At 44.3% G+C, this 17,135-nt stretch overlaps 1 protein-coding gene across 4 annotated transcripts in view; it reads right to left on the minus strand.

Annotated features, from left to right (window-relative positions):
- Positions 1-9,401: 9,401 nt before the first annotated feature.
- Positions 9,402-17,135, minus strand: part of C2H8orf37 (chromosome 2 C8orf37 homolog) — an 8,459-nt gene continuing 725 nt past the window's right edge. The window contains exons 2-7 of one of the 4 annotated variants that reach the window (XM_015855977.2): positions 16,523-16,622; positions 15,455-15,525; positions 14,943-15,008; positions 14,091-14,225; positions 12,677-12,819; positions 9,402-9,991 (exon numbers count right to left, since the gene is read on the minus strand). In XM_015855977.2, coding sequence (XP_015711463.1) covers positions 9,984-9,991; positions 12,677-12,819; positions 14,091-14,225; positions 14,943-15,008; positions 15,455-15,525; positions 16,523-16,622 — 523 coding nt within the window. In that variant the 3' untranslated portion in view covers positions 9,402-9,983. Of the gene's footprint in view, positions 9,992-11,966; positions 12,820-14,090; positions 14,226-14,942; positions 15,009-15,454; positions 15,526-16,522; positions 16,623-17,135 lie in introns of those variants that run through there. The other 3 variants (XM_015855976.2, XM_015855975.2, XM_015855979.2) reach the window with 3 other exon arrangements.

Raw genomic sequence — 17,135 nt, forward strand, 5'->3', positions numbered from 1 at the left:
AAAGTTACAAACTAAAACAAAGCAGGTGAGTGGATTTAGTGAAAGCTGAGGGGCTTTTAGTGTCCCTCCTCTAACAGGCAGGTTATGTAAATGACATACAGAAACATTCTGCTCCTTGTGGGGCTTTCCCCTGAGGATCGGCTTGAGTTAATCTCCCGGTACAAATGAAATAGGGGTTATCATTGTTACTGGTTAATGTTTAAATGGAAGCAGATGAGGGATTGTGTTACCATCGCTTCGTGTTTTCCTCTAATTGCTGATAGAAGACCTCCTGGTTCTGTTAGCAGATAGAGCTGCACGAGGGCAGGGATCTTCCCCTTCCTGATTATTTTTAGCAGCAGCAAATGATGGCAGTAAATATTAGAAACGGTCTTGGCTACGTACCGCCTTGTGTTGGATGAAATGTGAGAGCCTTGTTTGTGCCTGAGAACTGCCTTTGTCAGAGCTGGCTCTGGGTGCAGAGAATCTCTGCTCTGTCCTCTTGTTGTGCTGAAGTTTGGGGTTGCCGGGCAGTGCAGCGCAGTGACAGATGGCCCCGCTGTGCGTGAGACGGCTCTGTTACCCTGTATGGGTCTGAAAGAGCCCTACAGCACCGCTGGGAACCAGGAGCCTGAACCTCAGTCTTCAGAGAAGTGTTTTCTGAACTGCTTTTTAATCGTCCATAAAACGCTACCTGTGACCTGGGTGAAAATTGGAACACTACATTGAATGTATGTTTGGGTTCACTTAGGATGAAAACAAAGGAAAGTGAGATTAGATTGGACCAACTGAACTTCTGTGAAGTCCCTCTCCATCGTGAGCTTGGCACCTGCTTCCTTGCATACAGATACATAGATACGCACAACCACTTCCTTCCTGATCCACCTGGCTTCCTTCATACCAGCCCTATCATGAAGATAACAGCCGTGGGCTGAGCTGCCTCTTCTGCCTGACAGACCATGTGAATGCGGCTCTGCAGATAGGCTGTGCCGTGGGAGCTCTGGTGTGTGGGGAACAAGGACGGCAACAGAGGTAATAGCAGCACTGAGAAAATGAGTGTGTTAACAAATTAACATAGTCTGGAAGCCTTTTAGTCCATCATGAGCATTCGGAGTGCTGCGAGGAGAAGAGTCCAGCTGTGGTGAGAAGAGGCTGCAGAGCTTCGTCTGCTCCCGGCTCTTTGTCTGAAGTGAAAGTTACTACATTTTATAAAGGAATCTGTAGTAGTGTTATTCGTGGTGTGCGTCTAACCTGGCCCTTATTATGCATACCGTGGTCTTTGGAGCAGTGATATTTTATGTTGTTGTAATTCGGCAGAACTGAGAGTACTGTATGCAAGGAGGAATGCCCCCCAAGTGCATTTTGAATCTGGTTCACCTTCGTTTTTTGTGGTATTTAGCTCTTTCACGAGCTCTCTGGAAGCAGAGAGAAGCTGCCTTCCGGGTGCTTGCTCTCTGATGCTTGTCACTCTGTGTTACGGGTCAGCTGCTTGGGGAGGTGTGGACATGGCACTAAGCAACATGGTCAGTGGTTGGACTGGTTGATCTGGTTGGTGGTTGATCTTGAAGGCCTTTTCCAACCTGGCTGATACCATGACAAGCAGTTAACTGCTGAGCTGCTCGGCACATACAAACCAAGGGTTCTGCTCAAGGGTAGAGCGTGATCTTTAGTGGCCACCAATGGCAGAGTCCTCTCACGGAGCTGCTGGGAGAGGAAACTCCCAGTACTGCCAGCTGTAGCATCCCAAAACCAGGAATGGGGATGGAACTACGCTTACTCTGAATACCTATTCAGGGTGCGGGTAGGATTGGATGGATGTGGAAATTCCTGAGCAAAGCAAGCACAGAGGCTGCAATCTGCTGTTGGCAGCAAGTGGCAGCACGCCTGTGTGTGTCGCCTGCTTTGGGTCTGGCAGGTGGGGCTTGGCTGTGAGCTCCTGGCTCCAGCGCTGCTGCCTGTGGGCTTTATCTGCAGTTTCTGTGTTGGATCTTGTGATGTTTGGCGGTTTTAGAGGTATCCTTAGTTGTCCTCTCACTTGTGCAAGCCTCAGTGTGTATGTACAGGTGTGTCTGAAGTGTCTGTCCCTGCTGGTTTGGTGGCAGATCCTTCCAGTGGAGCAGTGGGCACACTGAGCCTGCTCCAGCAGCCCCACAGCATTCTCTTGCTGGCTCAGCACCAGGGCCATGCAGAGGGCCATGGGGGCAGTGCTGCTGCTCCGCCTCCAAGAGCAACATCAAAACATCAGGTTCTATTATGCAGCAGGTGGTTTTGGAGGAAAACTGAAAACATGAACCCTAAAGGCTCCTAATCTGAAAGTGAAATACAGAGTCTGAGTGTATTATATGTAAATTCTTTCTCTGGTAGTGCTGACTCCTTATCTTTGAATTGCTGAGAGAAGGAAGCTCTGAGAAAGGTGTTGCTGTGCTCCTGTATTTCATCCTCTGTTTGGTAGTTGGGTGCCTCTCCTGTCTAAGCCACAGTGTATCTGAGGACTTTGAAGCTCTTAGCACAGCCAGATCCTGCTGTCCTGGATGCATCTCCATGCTCTCTCCTGCTTGCATCAACTGTTTTCCTTTGGCTTCCGCAGTAAATGGCATGATGGCCTGAAAGCACAAACCTTTTAAGCAAAGCAAGCCACTTGTCTTGCTTAATAATTTAACAGCATCTTTTGTACCAGCCCAGGGGCATAAACTGCCTTTGGGAAAGTGGGGAAGAGCTGCATGCCTGCAATAGAGCTGTACTCACAATTATGTGGGGGCAAGGAGTGCATCGTTTGTGCTGCCAGGTGCCAGCTGGTAAGTTCAGGGGCTCCCCTGGGGCTTGTGCTGATACAGTCTCTGCCATGTCCTTGCTGTGTCCTGCGTGTCCCTGCCTGCACCACTGGTCCTGGTACACCAGCCCTGCAGCATCCCTCTGAGGGTCTGAGGCTTGTACTGCATGGCTGCCTGCTAGGATTCAGTACAGCAGCACCTTCGTCAGTGAGGTCCTGTGTCACCTGGCTCCCTGAGGTGTGTACTCAGGTGTGGAGTATGGCCTGTGGGTCTCCCCAGGCCTCAGGCCCTGTTTGGTCCATGGGACGCAGCATTGGGTGGGTTTTGCTCCACCCTGAAGAACCAGAAAACCTACTTGTGGTGCTTGGGGCTGAGTCACAGCCAGCCAGCACTGCTGGGCTGAGTCACACCATGCCCTCACTCCTGCCCAGTGCCCACAGAAGCTGCTCACGGCTTCTGCCTGGGGAGAGCAGCTGCACGCAGGTATTTGTTTACAGGCATCACAGGGAGCGTGGTGGAGAGCTGCCAGGTAACCTGCTTGTCATGGCTGCTCTGGGGCAGCTGGCTGGGAATCACAAACATTAGCTCCCTGAGATCCATGCAAAACACAACCATGCCACGCTGTACCATGTTGCATAAAGTACATAGGCAAAATAAGCAACAAAGGCATCTATATACTGTGTCCTTCACTTTATTACTTATGTTCAGCCTCCTACTAACTTCTCTACTGCTCATGGTGCCCTGTGCTCCTCCTTGTCACTGCCTGTCACTACAGCAGCCCTGATTTCCCTCAGCGAGGCCTGTTGGTGACATGGGGTGGCGGTGATGGAGCTCCAGGTACATCAGCTCTGTGTCAGTGAGCAGCCTCCCAGCTGCCTTAACGCCTCCCTGCTCTGACAGCACCAGCCCATGACGCTCACCTGTATGAGCTTCAGGTGCTCTCTTTTTTGGCCAGAGGAAACATCTGCATGTTGATGTTTGCAATTAGAGAGGTGGTTGCCTTGTGCCGTGATTTATATAGATGTAAAACAGCTGCAGAAATAGCTGTGCTTTTTGCCGCGGTCTCTCTTTTATGATCTAGCTAAATAACAGTTTGCTAAAGGACATGTCTACACAAGGACATCTATACACAACCCCCCTAAAGTTTCTCTTTGGTAGATTTTTCCTTCTATTTCCTATATTCCTTGTCAATATTTAACATGTCAATTGTCCCATGAAAAGGACCCCAGATTTCACCTTAGAGTGGGTCTGGCCTGTCAAATGTTGTAACAAGAAATGCAGACCTGATGTTGTTCTCAAAGGGTGACAAATCCCTTTGACATCTTTCGTGACCTACCTGCAGGTGTAGGAAGCGCACGCTGAAAGTGACTGAGAAGTGATGATAGAGGCAGGTATGCAATAAACCTGTTTGAAGTGCAAGCGAGGGTATGCATGCAGTGTTTTGTGAGAGCTGAAATGAATTTAATTGAGTCTGTTCAACTGATGCAATCTGTAGTTAGTTAGATAAGCTCCTAAGCTATGATTTTTAAACTGGTTTCCCTAGGAGAGTATGGGGAGGGCTGTTCTTATTTCTGGCTTCCGAGGCCTGCTCAGAGATAAAGGAATGATACAAAACTGCCTCAGCCGGTTTGATGTAACCAGCAAAACAGCAAACTGGTCCTACTGTGAAGCTGTCCTAGAGCCAGCAGCCATGCCTAGATACAGGACACTGCAGAGCTCAGACACAAAATCGGTACAGGGGGGTACATCAGCCAGCTGCCTTCATTTTGCCTTTAATCAGTGGCAAAAGAGGACTGTTGGTGTGCAATTAGAGGCTAACGCCACTTGGCTGGGGATGCGTTCTGCTGTAAGGGAGGGCTGGCTTTGAGAGCAGAAGCCCCATGAAGCCATCGGCAGTGCTGCTTCTGTGTGTGTGCATGTCTGTTTGTCCCACTAGTAAGTTATAAACATGAACATCACCCAAAGCATCAAGCTGCATCACTGTCAGCATCACAGGAGCCAGGAATGCCCATGGGTACTTCAAGCAAGGGAACAGGGAACAAACATTTGAGAGCCTTAAGATCTTCATCTGGTGGTCAAGTCCTCTGACTTTCATTCTTCCCCCACTTTCAGATTCTAAGACACTTAATGCTGATTTCCAGGGACTGCTCTTCCCTTTAGTGCCGTGTGGCACCACCCAGCTGGGCATCCTTTGCGGTAAGCCTACCCAGCGCCTTGTCACAGAGGTAGCACACTGATGTTTCCCAGACATGAGGTGGGGTGCTGTGGGGAGGAGAACCCCCTTGGCAGGGGCTCGGCTGTGTGAGTTCAAACATGTTTGTGCTCTTCTTGCTGTTACTGAGCAGCAGCACCAGCCAGCACCGATGGAGATCTCAGCGATGACCGGGGGGCCTTGATCCCTGTGCAACCGTTTCATCCTTTAATTCAGGTTAATGCTCCAAAGAAATGCTGTGCTTATCCCCATTGCGTAACCACACTTCAGACTGTGCACTGCAGAGACGTTTCGGTGCCTGTGGACCTTATTTTAGCATCAGCTGCTGCTGAAACCGCTACATTCCCAACACTGTCATATTGATTTAATTTACAGACCAAGTGGAGATAATTTTTCAAGGTTACAAGAAGTAGAAATCTGTGGGCCAGGGCCACATTTCATTTACACTTTTAAACCTGAGGCTGTAGCTTATTCTATGTTTCTTTACCTTTCTGTGTTTTCCTCGCCAGGGCTGTGATTTGCGGGGTTCTTAAAGAGATGATGCTTTGCAGAGAGCTCGTCTGCCTTTCAGACACTCCAAACAACGCAAATGTCTGAAATTCCCCAAACTTTTACAAAGATCCAAGCCCTGCTGGAGCTCTTGGCTTTGCTTTCGTGCCCAGGCAATGTACATGGAAGCACCAGCAATGCTGGCAGCTGGTGGGACGCTGCCCAGAGCATGGCAGGGATGCGGCCCTTTACATGCCCCTCCATGTAACCCAGTGGCAGGAGCTCAAGGAGGATATTTGCACAGGAGTGTGTTAATGAGCTGTAATCTATGCACCAGTGCTGAGTCAGACTACGCTGGAGTGAAAAGACTTCTACAAACACACTTTGCATCGTGGTAAGAATTTGCCTCTGGGTTTTGAAAGCCAAAGTCAGCTGCTGCCCAGGTTACAGTGTGGCAGGGAAGGGCGCAGGAGAAGCGATGCTGTATTTTAAAATGGTTTAAGTGTAAATGTTCTAAGTTAATGGGATACTGTCAGAAGTGTTGCCGTCTTCTCCCATGTCCATCTGCTCTGGGCTAAAACACAGCTCAAACCATTGGGTAGCATGAGAGAGGGATGTCCCTCCTGCTCCTCCAGGTAGAGGAACCCTTGCTGTCTTTCCTTGGCCACCAATGGCCAATGCAGCAGCTACAAGAGCAGGGGGCACTGCTGGTGGACCTATATGGGCTCAGCATGATGCGCCTTGACCCTGGTGACGCCTCTCAAGCAGTGTTGATGCAGTTCACTTCATCATTTATGACAAGTTAATGGGCTCCCATTTTGAGACCTTAGCCCTTGAAATGGCAGGACAGGAAATGTGAGTAACTTGCAGTATCAGACAGAAAAGGAAAGTGGCTGTTTTGCTCTTTTATGGCCTGTCAGGTATGGGACAATGAAGTGAGAATGTGTTGGGGCGGAGCTGATGAGGTGCTGGTACTGTCGGGTGCTGTTAGGCTGTTTGCTTTTCTCCTGTTTAAAGGTGTCCTTTGCCTTGTATTGGATGCTAGAAATACTCCACGTAACCAAATGCCCAGAGCTGGCTGAGAACTCGGTAGCCAACTGTTATTGCAAGGTCTGCAAAACCATTGGACATCTGGAAACGATCCGCTTTGCAAACACATCCTTTACAAAGAACTAATACTCTCTAGGCTTTGGGAGCCATTTCCAAGGTACGGCAGGGAGAAAGGAACTCTTGCAGAAACAGAGAGACGAAGGATTTTCGCTTACCCAGCAGCTGTGTGTGAAGCACCTGGCTGGGCACTGGGTGCTGGCTGCTGCCAGCTGTGTCAGCAGTGATCCCAGGCACAGCAGGAGATGTGCCCGACCCACCGTGTGCTGAGCAGATGGACTTGGTTTCTCCTTGGCTTAAGTTGCCTTAGTAATTCGGTTCCAGAACGTTCTCTTCATGATTCCCCAAGACAGACATATGTCGCTGCTCTTCAGAAGCACTGGTAGACTCTTTTATACCACTCTCATTTTTCATAGTTTAATTGTTTCCAGCCTTCCTCGCCAGAATTCAACTAAATATATATCTAGTGTGGGAAAAAAAAATGTGAAAAGAGGTGTTTCAGACATATGTGGGAAGATGCAGCCGAAAAACAGCTTTAAAGTGTTTCCAGGTCTCAATTTTAGCTTGAATCAAGTTCTCAGAAAAATCTGAACCAATTTTGGAGCATACTTGGGGGGAGAAGGGAGGAACAGGAATCTTCATTCATAGAAAAGTCAGTGCTGAGGATGGTATGGTTTCATGTTGACTCTTCATCCACCGGTGCATTGACTGAATGGTGCCTTGCTTTGCTGTAGGCTCAGATGGATTTCCACTAGATATACACAGAAATCAGAAAGAAAGTCACATGTTATGTTATTGAGCAACTGTGAAGAGTTTTGAGGCCATCCATTATGCACTGGAACAGGTTGCCCAAGGAGGCTGTGGATGCCCCATCCCTGGAGGCATTCAAGGCCAGGCTGGATGTGGCTCTGGGCAGCCTGGTCTGGTGGTTGGTGACCCTGCACAGGGGGTTGAAACAGATGATCACTGTGGTCCTTTTCAACCCAGGCCATTCTATGATTCTATGATTCATCTTCCACTTGTGAACCAGGCGCCTGATTGATTCAAAGCACGTAAAACAACACCACAGCAATGCTGCTTATACCTCTAAAGTGCTGGAACTGGTCTGTATCAGATCTTACCAAACCCCTCATCCAAAATTTAAACTAGATATTATGTTGTGCATTAGGATTCAGGAAAGGCTCATATATCTTTAGAAGCAATAAGACTAATGATAACACTTAGTATGATAAAAGCTTTTACTGTTAAAAGACACATGCCCTCCTTCTTCACCATGCAAGACAATCTCTTCCTGCAAGTGACAGTGTCAGAGACGGAATGAGGCTGTACTACACCACGGTAAGCATTATTTTGGATAACCAGATATAATCTCTTCCTAAACCCTTCTGCATGCTCGAGATCATACCCTGATTACACTGACATGAAGGTCTTCCCAGGAAGGGACACGCAGCAGCCTGCTGGAGCAATCTGTGCGCTCCTTATCGGCATCCTGAGCAGCCCGCTCTGCCAAGATAAGGAGCTGGATACTAAATTCAATCTTCCTGTCTGGGGTAGCTGCTTCCCCCTTCCTGTGAACGCTGTTTACATCAGTGCAGGCAGGACACAGTCTTCCAAGCACAGAAAGCCTTTTACACACAGTCTTTTGCAGTTCGCTACTCAGCCATGCTTGCTGTTCTATTCTCTACTAAAACTTCTTGTCAACTATTTCTCCTATTTAAAGGAAATAAATAAGGAAAGACGTTACTGAGATGACTCACCCATGGAGTAACTAGGCTGAACTCAGATGATGTTCTTCACCAGCAAAATAAGCAACTTTTGATTTTATGGTTTAGATATATTTGTGCTCCTGGTTAAAAGCATGTTATGGCTTTGGGTGCTGAAGCTAGCCTTGTAACTACAGAAAGAGGCACAGCCCCACAGGTTAATAGAGACTGTATTTAGTACATCCATCTGCTGATTTATGGAAGGACCTCAACAACATTTTCAGGGTAAATTAATTAGGGCAGGGTGAAAGGTAAATCCTGAAGGAGACTCAGTTCTTCCACTGATGCTGCTAGAAGATGATAGATGTATGTGGGTGTGTATGTATGTGTGTATGTTTATGTATACGTACACACTTTTGTAGTACGATTCTTTAGCTGAGAGCTAAAACATAACTGGCTTTAATATGGGCCAAGGACCACTTGAGTAGTTTGGATGAAGTCATGCAAAACTCAAGTGGAGTTGCCACAGATCTGGCTGCCCCATTTGTAATTACACCAATAGGAGACAAATACAAAAATAGGTCGGGTGAATGTAAACCTTCATTACTCCAGAATAGCTGAAGTCTGTGGTTGTATAGCTGGGCAGAAGGCTGGACTGCAGCACTCAGCGGTGTTGCTCTGCCCTCTACAGACTACGTTGTATAATCACATTTTACACATCTGCTCTTACCATGTTCACACTGCCTGCTCAGAACAGGCAACAATTGTTGCCCAAAAGGCACCAGTACCTGGAATTCAAAAGGAAAATGGATTATAGGAAATATTTATGTCGATCACTCTAATCTGTGCCATGCAAAATTTCTTCATGATGGAGAAACAAGATTTGTTCCAACCCTGTCCCTTGATCAATATCTCACCTTTAAGTGACCACAGTGAAACCACTGACAGCCTGCCCTGACTGATACACAAAGGTACCAGCATCCCACACTGCAAGTTCAGCTATATGCCACCTCCCACAGCAACTGTCTCCAACTTTTATCATAGCTAAATGTTCAAGAAATGTGATCAATGCATCTGCCTTCATGAACTCGATTCAATTTAATGTACTGTCCATGTGCTGTCTGATACAGAATGATGAAACTCTTTTACTTCACATATAGCTGCCACATCCCCAGTGAGGTATGAAAACATTTACTTACTCTTGCTCGTGATCTTGACTGTGCCAATATCCTTAATAAAAAAGCCATAAAGTAAAACCGTAATAAAATACATTATGTACATCAGAGCTTTATTTCTCTTTAGAAGTTCTGCAAGAACACAGACTTTAAAACGTTGCTATGACATTAAACCACCAACTACACTTTCCAGCTGCACATTTTTGCATGGATTCTCACTTTGTTATGCTTCATTGCTAGTTTCGTTGAGGGATCTGCTACGGACTAATGCTGCAGGCTAGAAAATTTCCAAGTGCATCACCCAAGCCAAATGAAAGTGTTGTGATCACCTCACCTACTTCACAAACAGGAATGGTATCATTTCTTCCAAAGCAAAAATAACGGTTGCATTTAGACTTGGCAAAGCTGTTCTCCAGCACTTCTGCCTGACAACAGCTGAATAGCATTCTCAAGTGGTCAGTTCATTCTGTAATCCCAGCTGTCTCCAAGAAGTGACATGGAAGCATCACGTAAGTCTGGGCAGTATCTCGAGAACCTTTGTGCAATCTTAGAATACTGTTAAACACAGAAGATCCAACGTTACATCTTTTGACATTCTTTTCATTTGAAGACTTTGAAGTGGTTTGTAACACCTAACACTGAAGGTAAGGAACTCAAACACTTAATACCAGTCCTTTTTCTGACAAAATAATTACATTTAATGACATGCTATTCTCAGATCTAGAAATACGCTGAATTCTATCACAGAAAACACTGCAATAAACACTATTTCAGGCTGGACATTAGGAAGTTCAGGCTGGACATTAGGAAGTATTACTTCTTGGAGAGAGTAGTCAGGCATTGGAATGCACTGCCCAGGGAGGTGGTGGAGTCACCGACCATGGAAGTGTTCAAGAAACGTTTGGATGTTGTGCTGAGGGATATGATTTAGCTGAGAAGTATCGGTAATGGTTGGACAAGATGATCTGGTAGGTCTTTTGCAACCTTGATAATTCTGTGATTCTGTATGTGTTTGTAACTTCGCTTGAACAATGTGCTGTCATACCCCATCAATCTGACCAAGGCCAGGATCAAGTCGATATACTTGAGTCAATGTGATTTCAGAGGAATGCTCAGGCTTCAATACACACTTACCAATAAGGATTATTTTCTAACATTTTCAGGGCTTGGAGACTGGTATTAGTGATGTTAGTGATAAGATCATTTGATAACAATTGTGTATGAGAGCACATAGTTTCTACAAGTGTCTGGGTTAACAGATGACTGAGGGCTGAGGTGACGCAGGAGAACTGCTGATGTAATGGTATCAATCAATATTCACAGCAGTTTTCACTTCTGCACTCTTAGTCTACACATCTCAATTCCTCCCTAGCGTCCCCTTTTCAGGTGCTGCAGGTCATCTTCTTGTCATAAAAATCACTAAGACAGATGCCTTGAACTTTGTTTCAGCAAGGTTCCATGCACTTGGTAGCACCAACTGTTCTAGAGAGGGTGACAACTTGTTTAAAGCAGGGTGCAGGAGACATTCTTCTTCTCCAAGTCACATGAGACTTAGTCACTTAGAACTGACATAAGTGTTAGGACTTTCCCTGTTTCCTGCTCACAAGTTGCAAACCTAACTTGTTTTCTACTCTATGGCACCTGGAAACCCTGACCAAAGCAGCATCCTGTGGGGCTACTTGGTCATCAATCTCAAATGGCCTCGAAACAGACAAGCCAAGATAACTCAGTACTCTTTGAAACGCATTCAAGAAGAACAAAATTTCTTCTCTTTGCTCAGGTTGGAAAAGACCTTAAAGATCATCAAGTCCAACTGCAACTTGACCATACTACCTTCACTCTATCAACTCTCCACTAAATCATGTCCCTGAGCACCACATCCAAGTGGTTTTTAAACACGTCGAGGGATGGTGACTCAACCACCTCCCTGGGGAGCCTATTGCAGTGCTTAACTACCCATTCTGTAAAGAAGTGTTTTCTGATATCCAACCTAAACTTGGACTGGTGCAACTGGAGGCCATTTTCCCTTGTCCTATCATCTGTCACCAGTGAGAAGAGACCAATCTGCTCTCACTGTAAGCACCTTTCAGGCTTTGAATATTATAGACTGCATAGCAGAAATACTAACAGACTTCCCATTATGGGACTTTTCAATACTATGATTGCCAAGATAATCCTGACCTTCCTTTTTCTCTTCTGAAATCCAAATCCATCCCTGCGTTATTTATACATAGTGAAAAGCAGGAGTTCACTAACTACAGTGACACAAAGTACAATTCACGAGAATTCACCAAGTAACGTGATACTGGAAGTAGAGTTATGATGTTGCTGGGGGAAGGGAGTGTGCTGTAACAGACAGTTACACATTTGAATAACAATCAGAACTGAAGCTAAAGTGAAAGCTATGATAGCTGAAAAATATCCAGACGTGAATGTCGGTGGGGATATATGGCTTTCTCACTCTTTACAGACCAAGCCCCTTTTTTTTTTCCCCTTGAAAATATCAATAGAAGTCATATACTCTTCAAAATATCTTTTAAATTGTATATTTAATAGTTGCACAATAACCTGTTCATCTCTTGCAGTGAAGGCTGAAGGGAAGTCCAAGAAATTCCCTGTGGTAAAAGTCCTGAGTCAGCAGAAAGTGCCTTAAAGAAAGCAGTGTGAATTGGAAGGAAATTTCCAACACCTGCAGATTTTGGCTATTGTCAGCGAAAATAAAGTGTTGGGAGTGTGCTGAAACCTTAGAGGTGAGAGCTGATCTTGTAGTATAGTTTTAAGAGATCTACAACCACTTGCTCATTAGCAGCTATGAGCAGAGCAAAAGAGTATTCATTTCTGTGTAGGAATTTATACGCCTGTGTGTCACGGCTGCATCTCAGCCCACTGTTTTCTCCAAGTCCAACATTCTGCAGCCAGGGGACAAAAAGCACCGTACTAGATAGGAAGAACACGCTTAAGGTGCTCTATCTGTGTCTAAATCTGTCCTTTTCCTCTTCCTTTCCCTTACGCTGCAGAATACAAGATTTAACTTTATTCAGTCTCCACAAAACCTCCAAATTGTTCCTCCTAATAATTCTACTCCCCATACTGCTTGCAAGACAAAGCGGAAAAAAAAAGAGTTTTGGGATAAAACTCTGAGTGTTATGATCTATTTCTAAATAGAAATATGAAGGTTTCACTCAGCTGTCAGAAAGCTGCAGGTACCACACACAGGAGGATTTCATTCTGCATGTTTACCACAAACCCATCGAAGCTGCTGGTCTGCTTGGAGGTCAGTTAATTCATCGATGGATCTCCAGCTGCACTGACAAGCATATGCTCGCGATCCTTTCTTCTTTATCATCTTTGCTCTTAGTTTGCTGAGCTCAGGCATGTTATTCCTGTCAAACAAGGGAGTTCAGTTTAAAACTGTCCTTTTTTTAAAATTTCTTTCCTTTTAAGAAAAAAAATCACAAGCCTCTGTCATTTCAGAAAAGCTCTTAATGTTTCTGTGCACCACTGACAGTTATGAATTTAGGGATATGCTTAAACTCTGTTTTAAACAGAATCCTTTCCTGAGGGCAGAACTCAGTCTGTAGTTTCTGTACTCTCAAATCAGTTTAATCTCAGTCTAATGTTTCTGTAAGTAATGTTCTCTGTCTTGTCTGGAGACACTGCTTCAGCATCCAGAGAAATAACTGGGTAGAATCGATGTCATTAATAAGAAATTATACATAAATGCATTGACCTTATCAACCTTTCATCAAAATTACAATTATCTGACACTACCTCCTTTATGTTATTATATTTTTTATAAACTCAAGATCTCAGAAGCAGAACAATTTAGCCTTCAGGTAAATTGAAGAATCGTGCTTTTATTAAATCTCTGTATCTCCCAAACTCATTTTAGGAGATTAGGGCAGCACTGTATTTTTACATTTATTTTACAAATGTTGCCATTTTAAAGTACAGACAATAAAACTGAAAAAGAAATGCAAGTTTTTGAAACCAGAGGGAAATCATAGGAAAACCAAACACATAGTATAAGAGAAATAATGGAACAGGAGAGGGTTTATCCATTCCTGCTCTGTTCCAGCTACCACACCCCCTGGTGGCCAACCACGTACTATGAACAACACAACAAGAAAGTAAAAACCCAGTTAATCTCCAGTTAATCAAATACTGCTTCAAAAAGAAGCCTGTTAAGAAAGCAAGCTATTTGATTTTCACTGGACATGGCAGGACATTACTGGAAAACAGAAAAACTGACTTGAAACAATTGTAGCTTGTGCCACTGCAGGTATGGTGAGAAGTACATGCTGGCACTACATTCAATTCATTTTACATCCAGCAGCAGCTCACCACAGGCCAACCCATCACACTGATTACCTGCTTACTTTGACAGTAATGCTGCCTCGCAATTTACCAAACCTGAGTGCTTTTTAAAAGCGGAGAGTGAGGGTGATGGAGGAAGAAATGGAAAGGCATGAACGCAGATGGTGGGATGCTGCATCCTTCTTCCAGCAGACTCTCCCAAGTAATCACTGAAGAGACTGTATCCTCACTCCTTGTTAGATAACACAGACAGCCAAGGACTCTTCACTTTCCCTGTTCCCATCAAGCCACGAAGCAGAGTAAAACATTGCTAACACCAAACCCACCTGAGACGTACCTGAAAAAGAGATAGTCACAGGACTGATCCCAGATGTAGTCATTGAAAAGCGATACACGGAAGTCACAAGCAGTACAACGCAGCTGGTCACACGTTCTGGTCAAAGACAGAAAAAGCACCAGAAGTCTCCAAGTGCTTATAACAGAAAGAGAAGCTACACAAATCAGTACTGTTTTAAAACCACACACACTCAGAAATACCTGAAGGGTGGTTTACCTGTCATCTTAATTTTTCACACCTCTGGATGCTTCGATATGTAAGTATTCAAGCTTATGATCACATAATAACTTTTCCAGGTTCCCTGGATATATCAAATGAACTGATACTTTCCATATATACTCTTTGATCCTCTTCACTGCTATCACCTGCATAGTTATCATGTGTATAATTACTACAAAAAATCCCAGATGGAAATGCTCTGATTTTCTATTGGATATCAGAGCTATATATCTGAAGTCCCTTTCCTCCTCTGTCTGTCCTCAGTTGAGGCTCTGGGATACCTGACTGGGATGACTTCAACCAGCCTAGTGATTCAGGTGGCATACTCTGCCATCACACAGAAAGCTGAAGTTAAGCACAGAGAAACACAAGGCTCCAGAGCAACAACCTGCTAAACTACATGAGTTTGGTTTGTGGAGTCTCTTGCCTCATTTGCACATATTCTTCAACTCCTCAAATGAACAAAGGATCCTGTGGTCATGAACAGCAAACTCAAACTGCAGTTACAGGCAGCTGTGCATTTCAATGGATACAGAGCTGTCCCTACAGTTCAAACTCAGGGCTCTACACCACCACAGAAACATGGATATGATTAAAACTAATGATAAATATATACATATATATATTTTAAACCTTTTTGAAATATTCGTTCCTATGCCGTTTGGTGAAGAGCTTCCACCCAGGTACACTGGACAGCACCTGTATGGATTTAATCAAAAGAAAATAATTAAAATAATAGCAAAACATTTTGAAACAAGGTAGAACAACGCTAACTTAAACAGCTGTGGACTCTATGATCTCTAAGGTCTTTTCCAACCTGAGCTGTTCTATGATTCCATGTGACTAAATACTGCAGTGTTTGATAACTGCATTTGTCCAGAAGGCAAAGGAAACTGTTGTTCCATAATTACTTACATAGTAAATAATTTTGACCACATAAAAAAACATCCATAATTCTTTAACATTAACTTTTTTACAATTTTTAACAGTTTAACAGTTTGTTTTTTCTAAGTTAACTGAATATTCACTTTTTTTTTTCTTAGTTCACATCAAGACAAATTAAACACGAGTAATACAGTCAGACAGACAACAAGCTATAACCAAGCTGTGTTCAAGCAGCATGTTCAAGCAAGTTTTTCGTTTACCTTTTCCTATGAGCCTGTACAACAGCGCTATTGCTTCCAGGTGTGACACTTGGGGAGTCAGACTTCAATTTCTATTTAAAAAGCAAAGAATAAAAGTCAGCATTTCAGCAATACAGCAATAGGGCGTTTTACTTAAAAAGCAAGAGCCAGGAAATCCAAATAATCCAGTAAAACAGGGTCTAAGAATTTGGGATTTTTCTTGCTCAGTTTTCTGTAAGGCTGTTTGAGACAAAATGTGCTGAAGTTACAGATGGACAGGTGGCAAGGCTTCTCTCCCCATACTGAATTTCCAGTTCTGCCTGAAGGAACTGAGCATGACACAGTCACCTTAACTTCAGAATCAAGACCTCCTCCTGGATATGCCTGGAGGGCTGTGCCCCATACAAAAGTGATATGGACACCACGGAATAGGTCCTGCAAAGCACCATGAAGGTGATTAAACGCTTTAGACGACCTGACATACAGATAGTGGCTGAGAGAGCTGGGACTGAGACAGATGTGGAAAATTAAGTTCAGGAGAGTCTTTTCAATGGATAAAGATATTTGTTGGGGACAAGCAAAGATGATGTATTCACACTATTGTCAGTTTGTGTCAGTGCCCACTGACGAGAGGAGGGGTAATGGACACAAACTGAATCACAGGAAATTTTACTTCAACATCAGAAAAAGGAATTCTTGTGAGGATGATCTGACACAGGAATGTGTTACAGGTTCAATCTGTGAGATCTCCTCTCTTGAAAAGCCTAATTCAAAATTCAAAACCTAACTGGACACATTCCTAAGCAACTGGCTTGAGCAGACCATTAGACTTTTTCTTTTACATTCAGCAATACGATCTACCTTGAAGTAGTATTTCATTTAACTGCCTGCATGAGATGATCTCTTTATTTCTCTCCTGTTCATCCCTATAGGATCACGGTGCTTTCCTTCCTGCTTTATTCTCCAAGTTTATCCTACAGCACATTTCAATTCCTTCTTGTTTTAAATCAGTTTTAGTTTGTAGTGCTTCTTTATGTTATTCCATCACTGAACTTAACTCCTTCTGCATTTCTCCAGGCTCGCACTCACCACAGGTGTTCTGGCAAAGCTGCTGTCGTTACAGATTTCATCAATAATGTCATCAATATCATCTTCATCGCTGCCAGCGCCCATTAACACTTCAGCTGATCTGAAACACAAACAAATGGAATGTGTTCAGAGGAGGGCTATGAAGCTGGTGAGGGGTCTGAAGCACAGGCCTTATGAGGAGCGACTGAGAGAGCTGGGATTGTTCAGCCTGAAGAAGAGGAGGCTCAGGGGAGACCTTATTGCTCTCTATAACTTCCTGAAGGGAGGTTGTAGTGAGAGCTGGGGGTTGGCCTCTTCTCTCATGTAATCAGTGATAGAACTAGAAGGAATGGATTTAAGCTGCGTCAGGGGAGATTCAGGCTGGACATTAGGAAGTATTACTTTTCGGAAAGGGCGGTCAGGCATTGGAATGCACTGCACAGGGAGGTGGTGGAGTCACCGACCATGGGAGTGTTCAAGAAACGTTTGGATGTTGTGTTGATGAATATGATTTAGCTGAGAAGTGTTGGTAATGGTTGGACTAGATGATCTGGTAGGTCTTTTCCAACCTTGATAATTCTGTGATTCTGTGAAACCAACCTTGATTTTGTAGCATGATCAGAGCAATTACAAG

This window comes from Coturnix japonica, chromosome 2 (genome assembly GCF_001577835.2).
Source record: "Coturnix japonica isolate 7356 chromosome 2, Coturnix japonica 2.1, whole genome shotgun sequence".
NCBI classification, from domain to species: domain Eukaryota; kingdom Metazoa; phylum Chordata; class Aves; order Galliformes; family Phasianidae; genus Coturnix; species Coturnix japonica.